This window comes from Physeter macrocephalus, chromosome 16, assembly GCF_002837175.3.
Source record: "Physeter macrocephalus isolate SW-GA chromosome 16, ASM283717v5, whole genome shotgun sequence".
NCBI classification, from domain to species: Eukaryota; Metazoa; Chordata; class Mammalia; order Artiodactyla; family Physeteridae; genus Physeter; species Physeter macrocephalus.
Window position 1 is genome coordinate 71109699 of NC_041229.1, and position 8205 is coordinate 71117903.

Sequence of the window (8205 nt, forward strand, 5' to 3'; positions counted from 1 at the left end):
GAACGAGTGTCCTAAAACAGACATGTTACTGAGCTAACAGGATTATCTCTAGAGCTGAGGTCCCCAAGCAGAGTGTTGGGAACAGGTGAAGAAGGAGCATGGGGTTAAGATCATCTCTCCCTCTCTCTCTTTCCTCCCCTGGCAGTCTACCTGGCGTACTTCTACCTGTCAGTTCACAATCCTGCCCCCATTTTGCCTGTCACCTCAACATGTAAGAGAAGAGCAGAGAGAAGCAAAGGCCAGAGAACTTCAATCCAAGGACGATGGAATTTCAGAACTTAACGACAAGGTGAAGGAAGCTTTTGGGGAACACGAGAGTGGGGTTTCATACCTGTATCCTCACATCACACCGAGCAGGAAGGCTCCTACGTACTACATTCAGCAAAGGCTTGAACTCACTGTCTAGAAGTAGGGACACCTACACGTAGCCTCACCTCTCACTGACTCTCTGAGTTACCTGGAAGTTCTTTTAACCTCTGGTTTCCCTGCTTGGGTGGCCATGAGGATCTTCATAAATAAAGCTACTCATCTTTACTCAAAAGGCTATGGGTTTTCTCACAGCCAACCCTGGCTCAAGAGGGGTGAGTTTCCAAGCCCCATTACTGAGAATTTGCATATGGGGCTGCAAGCCTATCTCCAGCGTCAATGATTTATTCAGGACTCTAACAGCTTGCCTGGCCTAGAATTACACCAAAGAAGTTAGCACAGAGCCTGCTCAAAGAAAGGCTTTGTGAACTTCCCAGGTCACTGTGGCACTCAGGCAAAGCATGAGCAATGCCACTAGGCTAGGTGGAAATCAAGCTGCAGGGACCAGGCTTCAAACTGGCCTATCTCCTAGTAACTTATAGGGCTAAGTTCTCTAGGAAGTCTGTGACAAGACCTATACATGGCACCCATTTGTATTTTGGAGGGATGTATGTTAATTTACCATGTGTTAAATTACCACGAAATAAGGCACAGTAGAAATACAAATAGCCAATAATCATAAAAAAAGATGTTTAACCTACTAGTAATTAAATGAATGCAAATAAAAACATGATGTCCTTTTTCAGCATGCAGACTGGCAAAAACTAAGAAGACTGATAACATCAAGTGTTGGCAAGGATGTAGGTAAACAGGTTCAGTACTCTCATGCACTATGGGTGGGAGGGCAAATGAGTGCAGCCTTTTAGAGGGTGATTTGGCGGTATCTGCCAACATTTAAGATGTACACTCATGTCGACCCAACAAGTCCACTCCTAGGAGCCTATCTTAGATAAATGCTCATAAACAAGCTCTAAAGGCAGTTACATAGATGCTCACTGTGATACCATTTATAAAAGCAAAACACTGCAAATAACTTAAAGGCCCATCAGAAGAGGAATGGCTAAATAAAGTATGGGATATCCACACTATGAAATCTGTAGCATCAAGACCAACAATGTCTAATACAATTTCTGAGATTATATAAATCTTCTATAATCTTCTGTGCCGTCCAATAGAGAAAGCCACTAGCCACATGAAATAATTCTGGTGTGACTAAGGAATATATTTTTAATTTAGTTAATTTTAATTAATTTAAGTGTAAATAGCTACCATACAGGGCAGCATAAACTTGGGGGTATCTTTCTTGGAAAGATTTCCATTACATAAAATTATGACAAAAAAGCAAATTACCAAACAATGTGTAAGTATGATTCCTGTTTAAGTAAAGCCCAACTCCCTCCCCCGAATAAACTATATGATACTATGTACATGCATACGTTTGGAAATGCACAGAAAATGGTCTGGAAGACAACACTGCAAACCGATGGCACTGATTACATGCTGAGAAGGTGAGGGACTGGGCAGAGAAGGGAAGGAGGGAGGAGGAGCTTTTGTGTCCTGTTTTGGTTTTGCTTCTCATTGTTTGGACTTTTCAGGGAGATGCACTTATGTGTTTTCTGTATAATTAAAGAAACATAAGGAATGAAAAGCTAAAAAAAAAATTATGGCTGAAATTAATGTGGATGGTTGAAGTCCAAGAAGATAAGTCTAATGAGACCGAAAAGTTCAAGGAACTAGCAACTAGAAACAATTGTTTAAAGGACTTTGCCAACAATATTCACCTATCTATTTTCAAGCCACTATGCTAAATACTGGGGATACAAAAAGAAGAGGAAAATGTTAGCTCAAATGAAGGGAAATTATGGGAGAAACCCAACAGCCACAGGAGACAGACAAGTTCTGGGTGACCTCATAGGCCAACCCTGAACTACAGGCAAGAGTCTCCTCCACATGCTCCTAGACCAGGCTCTCTGGGACCAGCTCTAAAGCGGTGAGTGGAGGTGAGTGGAAGCATAGCAGGGCCTGGGAAAAGCCTCCTAGTCCACAAACCTAAACCTCCTCCCGAATTCCTTCAGTTTTCTGGGGGTGATGCTGATGTGAAGAGAGTCAACACATTCATTAAATCACTTGAATGAAGAGGCTTGGCTAGAACTAGTTCATCAATTAGCAAGCCTAGCCCCCAGACTGGCCCAACAGGCTGCCTTGTACACAAGAACCCTCAGTTAATGCTTGCTGAATTCAAATAAATAGAATTTATGTCAGGGTCCTGAAAGAAGAGATACAGATCTGAAGTTAGGTTCAAAAGCAGGTTATTTTCCACTTTCAAAACTTTGAGGGTGGGGTAGAAGCCTGGTTGGGCACCCAATGGGGGAACACTGGCAGCTGGAGGACCCAACCTGGAAGAAGGAAAACCACACAGGGCCTTTCTTCCTCTCAGCTTTGCAGGCAGAGGCAGCTATCAACGGGGCAGCCTGGTTTTAGGGCAGAGAAGGCAGGGCTCTAAGGCTGCCTTTCCTGAGCGAGGCGGGGGCCACGGCAATGGGTATCACCCCACCTGGCCTGAATTCACACTACTGATCAGGTCAAGGCTTGATAACATCTATATCCTCAGGAGTCCGGGAGGGAAGGAGGCGGGGCTTCCTGCTGCTAAGTGAGTAACTAGGAACCCAAGGCAGGGCCAAGAACCAGGAACACAGATCACCCTCAAGTATCTGCAAGGTTAGGTCACTACTGTCTCCTCTGGGGGCTGTTTCCCCAAATGATCAGTAGTAAAACCCTTAGAGAAATGCCCGGGAGCTTGTCTTTGAGAGCAGAGGTAGGGGGAGCTGAGGTGAGGCTTCTCACGACAGCCTGGCTGGGGCAAGGGCTCCCCAAGGGAGCGCTTGGGGTGGCGAGCAGGCTGAGTCCAGGTGCAAAAAGAGAAGGCCCCTGGGTAGGGCTAACATCCCCCACAGGTGGAGACTCCAAGAAGAAATCAGAGCTCAGAAGGGATGAAGAACCCTTGGGTCACCTGGAAAAAAAAGGCTCTTCTGTGTTGCTCCTGCAGGGTCTGCTTCAGCTGCTCCACATCTCTCTCTAACTTCAGGTATTCATTCCAGGCATTTTCCATCTCCTGTTGGCCAAGGACATGCTTCTGATTCTTCGTTATGCCACGCCCACCCCTCAGAAGGCCCCATGAGCACCTGTGCTCCTGACCGCTGCTGACCCGACAGGGGAAGAGGGAAGGGGAGCCTGGTGGGTCTCAGGCAGGCCTGGGGAGAGAGACAGGCCACGCGCACCGTCCCCTCTCCCACCCTTGGGGATGCTCTGGTTCCCAGCTCTGGCAGAAAGGGCCTGTACCACATCAGACAGACAAATAAAAGAGTAGAAATTCTGATGTCTCAGAGTTAACTGCACACAGATCAGGGGAACAGCCTTGCAGGCTGCTCTCGAACATCTGACCCCTTGGGTGTCACTGTAGCCACCCAGGAGTCACTGACAGAAAGCACCTTAAGGCACCGGTAGAGACAAGGTAAGCTACTGTTAGGAGGCAGCCTGGAGGCGTTCTGCTATGCCAAGACTCTCGCCCCCGGCCACCAACTCCACTACAGCTTGGGAGGTGAGAAAAGCAGCCCCCTGGCCAGCCCATGCTGGGGAGGGCAGGGGAGTGTCTGCCACCCTCTACACCCTCTACGCACAGTGGACTCTCTGGAGAGCTCTGCTCGGATGTGGACAAGGTCCTCCTGCAGCAGCCTCTGCTGGTAGGCAATCTTCTCCAGGTGCTGGGGCTGGTCTCGGTACTGCTCCATCTGTCTGTGCAACACCTCCAGCACGGATTCCAGCTGATCCTGCACCAGACAGACCGGGGCCAAAGAGCAAGAGAATGGCAGAACATTCCCGGGAGGCCGTCCCCTCCAACCCCACCCCGCCATGCCAGGAACTAAGCAAACCTGCTGGATCTAACCGAGGCTGAAGGGGCCAGCGGCCAGCTAGGGGCCTGAGAGTCAAGGCCTCTGATTCCAGTTCTGACTCTGCCCGTTGGTTGGCCTCCTGGGACAAATCACCTAACAGCTCTGTGCCTGTTTCCTCATCTCTAAACTGGGCATTAGGCCATCCACTCCTTAGGGGATAAACTATGAGGCTAAATCAAAGAACAGATGGAAAACTCTCTAAGCACTTGAATAAAAAGGCCATGTTATTTATAAACCTTGAGCATCACAAATATAATGCCTTGTTAAAATGCGGAAAAGAAAAAATTCACACGAAGTGTCTAAGAGACCAAACATCAGTGGCTACCAGCCTATTCCTCCCCTCCCAACCAGACTTGCTTCCCCTATGGCCCAGATCCTTAGAGGAAAGGAACTTTAGGAAGTGAGAGCCTCTGCCCTGCTACAACTCTGGCCACTTTCTCCAAGGCAGCCCCCACTTCCCTGGGGTTCAGGAGCCTGGGGTCATCACTGCAAGCCAGTGGAGCCGTCCTCTCCCAGGCTCACCTCACAGGGCTTCCAGGGAGAGGTGGGTGTGGCCCAGAGCAGAATTAAGGTCAGAGAGGTAGTACTTGGAATAAGTAGGCTGAGGTCTCCCTGTAAGGTTTCCTCTGGGTTCAGACAGAAACCCCACAAGAAATACCCTTTAAATTCAAAGACCTTGTTCTGGACAAACTAACAGACATCTGTTGTCCAGTACTAACATGAGAGTCCAGTCTATACCGAGGAAACACAGGATGACAAAACCCCTGCACCCAGCCCAAGACTACGCAAAACCGATACATACTTTGTTCTCCTTAAGGGCTCGTATCTTGTCTTCCAAGTCCTGGAGGATCCTGTCTTGTTCACAGAAGACGCTCAGTTTAACCTGTGAACAAGAACAGGTTGGAGAGGGCCTGGGATGATGAGAAAAGGCCATGGCCTTGGAGCATGATCCAAAAGCCTTTGGCTACAGATCCATCCAAACCCCGCCTGAAGCTGCCCACCCTGGGTCTGGAGGCAGCAGAGGCAGGTGAGGGGTCAGCCTGTCACTCTGCTCACTCACGTCAATGTCACTCTCGGCAATCTTCACTGGCTTCAGACTTCGGTCCTTGAGAAGATCCCGGCCTGTCATCTGGGAGGTGAACAATTTAAAGGAGGTTTAACCACGGGGTTCGGAATCAGAAGTCAAGAAGGAAAGTTACCCCTACAACGGACAGGTGTGGAAGTCTCGTCAGTGGCAGGTAGGATCACGGCATGGAAAGGGCAAAAACTTGGGCAATACCTGCTTTATTTTTACGCTTATTTCATTTCAGGGAAAAAAGAAAACCTTTTTGAGATCTTTTAGTAGTACTTGTAAATTTCTCAAATTGAAGAAAACGCAGACTTTCAAGTTACAGTATCATCAACTGTAAAGGCTTAAATTTGCCCCAAGTGAGTTCAGTATGAATCTTGGAAGATTTGCCACTGATAAGAGAGTTTTGCTACTAAACCTGGGGTCAAACATAATTAACAGAAGTCCACGACCCCGCCCAGGGCCATAGGACGGGTGGACCAAGAAGAACTAGCAAATCCCTCGGGCATCGTTTAGCCTTACTTCAAGGAAGTCTGAACAGCCCACCTCCCCATGACTATGATCAGCCTTCCTCACTCTTCTGCTATTCGGGAAGAGGATCTGGCCAAGAGAAGAAGAAACCTGGATTGTTCCTGGCTGAGGTTTTCAACTGATCCCTGAATAGCTGTACTTGCAATACAAGTTACAAGCTACCCTGTCCTCTCAAGAAAGGAAACCACAAAACAGTAGACAAAAATCACCCAAACTTAAGAAGCCAGTGGAATTTCACAACATTTGCCATCTTTCCCTAGACCCAGCGTGGGCGACACGTTGCCCATCTCTCACTGACCCCTACGAAGTTAAACACTAACTCTTTTAGTCCATGTTTTCATTTCCTCCAAATCTCCTTCTTCGTCAAAAACTGTGCAGGGGCAAGGGAACCATTTTCACAGATGCACCCCCAAGGCCAAACCCTGGTCAGGGATGGCCAGGTCAAACGTGCCCCTTGTAGGGGAGGCCGTCTTGCTGAACTCCATTCTGCAGATCTGACCAGAGAAATGGAGGATGGAGCTAGCCATAGCAGAGTCACTATGCAGAGGGTCCCAGTATGGAGGGACACACAGCTGCTGGAGAAATGGCCCTCACTTTCTCCCTACTCCATTAAGTTTGTGAGCGTGAATCAGAAGCAGAGATATATTAGCAAACATTCCCCTCAAAACTCAAGCCGACCATGTGCCCAAATCTAAAGGTCAAGGGAGAAGCCCTCTCCATGCCTTGAGCTGAAGGCTGAGCCTGGGCTGCAGACCTGCCCCCACTCATTCCCCTGCTCCCTTTGGCGGCACAGTAGAGGACAGGGACCACTGTCTTCTTTATCTTGGTAAAGTCAGCCCCGAACGGAAGGCCTGGCACACTGGAATGCACTCGGCAAATTGCTTATTGCCTCACAGGTAGGTGAAAGGGAAATACATGTAGGTCAGTCCTAGAAAAAGTAGAACTCCAGCCAAATTCTGCTCTTCAAACTGGCAAATTATGTGTACATACAACCATACACACAGGCACAGAACACACTGACCACAGCAACAATCCACAAAAAATGCTGGCTCCTGCAAGGGTAGGGGGCGCAGTGGGGGAAGCAAGGAAGGGGAATTAATCCTGGTGAACCACCAACACCAGGCAGGACTTGGGAACCTAGCAGGTAGAGGTAGGGGAGTCTTCACTCTGTGTCACAGTCCTTTGCCAAAGTGAGGGGCCGTGAGCTTGTCTACTCTCCAAGGGGCTGACCCTTGCCTCACTTCCTAGGAGGAAATCATTTTCAAATTGAGATAATGCTTTGGGGACTTCTCCTCTTAGCAAAACTCTTCCCTTTATGTCACTGAAGCTTTTTCCAGATGATATGTTTTTGATACTGAAATAGCAAGGCAGAGAGTCTAACTGAGCAACGCCTCATTTATCCAGCACCATCAGGCAAGGAATGAGGTATTTCTGCACAAAAAGGGCACTTTCAGAAAGCTGTCTCTTAAACTTTTTGATGGAAAGCTTTCTAAAAGTATGTCCTTTACTACCTTCACAGAACACTGAATACAAATTCAACCTTTTGGGGGATGAATCAGAGTCATTACAAAAATCAGTAATATAGAATTTCTTAGAAGTTCATGTTTAGGACTATTTGCCTATCTAGCTAAATGCTCCCAAATTTCTGTGCTTTCATTTCCATTTCAGATTGACTTACAATGTTTCTTCTCTCTCTCAGGATATGAGCACTCCCTCTTTCCTAAGAAGTAACTTTGTCTTTGTCCCCTTTTCATGTGCTGCTTTTAAGGTGCTATGAATTAGGAGTTCAAATGACTGAGTCTATGAGGATTAGAAACTCAGCAGAGGGGACACACTTGCTGCTCTTCCCTGTCTCCCTCCCTCCATCTGGGTTTGGTACCCATCAAGGGACATCCTCCCACCCCTTGTGTCTGCCACTATTATGGGCCTTAGTAGATGATCTGTTCTGTCTCCCCTCACTTGACAATAACCTAATTAGGAGGGACTGTGGGGACTGTGATGTATTTTCTCTGTACCCTCAAAGCCCAGCCCAGGGCCCGGCGTGAGAAGCATTTGCTTAGCGAGTCTGTGAATGTGACAAAACGAGGTGAGCTGGCTGTGCTCAGGGCCTGAGACCTCTTTCGGTGGAGTAAAGGTCACAGGGTTTAGAGCAGGGGCTTCGTGACAGTGTTTACACAACTCACAGGCCCTTTAAGCTTCTGAATTTAGCTTTGTTCCAGAGAGCTGAGGCTTCTAAGACACAGCCACAAACAGTATATTACATCTAATTTTCCTTTTAAAATTGCACTTTGTGGGCTTCCCTGGTGGCGCAGTGGTTGAGAGTCCGCCTGCCGATGCAGGGGACACGGG

The 8205-nt window shown here is 47.9% G+C and overlaps 1 protein-coding gene across 1 annotated transcript in view; it reads right to left on the reverse strand.

The window, feature by feature from the left end:
- Nucleotides 1–3280: 3280 nt before the first annotated feature.
- Nucleotides 3281–8205, reverse strand: part of PLEKHA7 (pleckstrin homology domain containing A7) — a 196687-nt gene continuing 191762 nt past the window's right edge. Inside the window, exons 15-18 of the mRNA XM_028500906.1 lie at nucleotides 5317–5385; nucleotides 5059–5139; nucleotides 3984–4133; nucleotides 3281–3418 (exon numbers count right to left, since the gene is read on the reverse strand). Coding sequence (XP_028356707.1) covers nucleotides 3281–3418; nucleotides 3984–4133; nucleotides 5059–5139; nucleotides 5317–5385 — 438 coding nt within the window. The remainder of the gene's footprint in view (nucleotides 3419–3983; nucleotides 4134–5058; nucleotides 5140–5316; nucleotides 5386–8205) is intronic.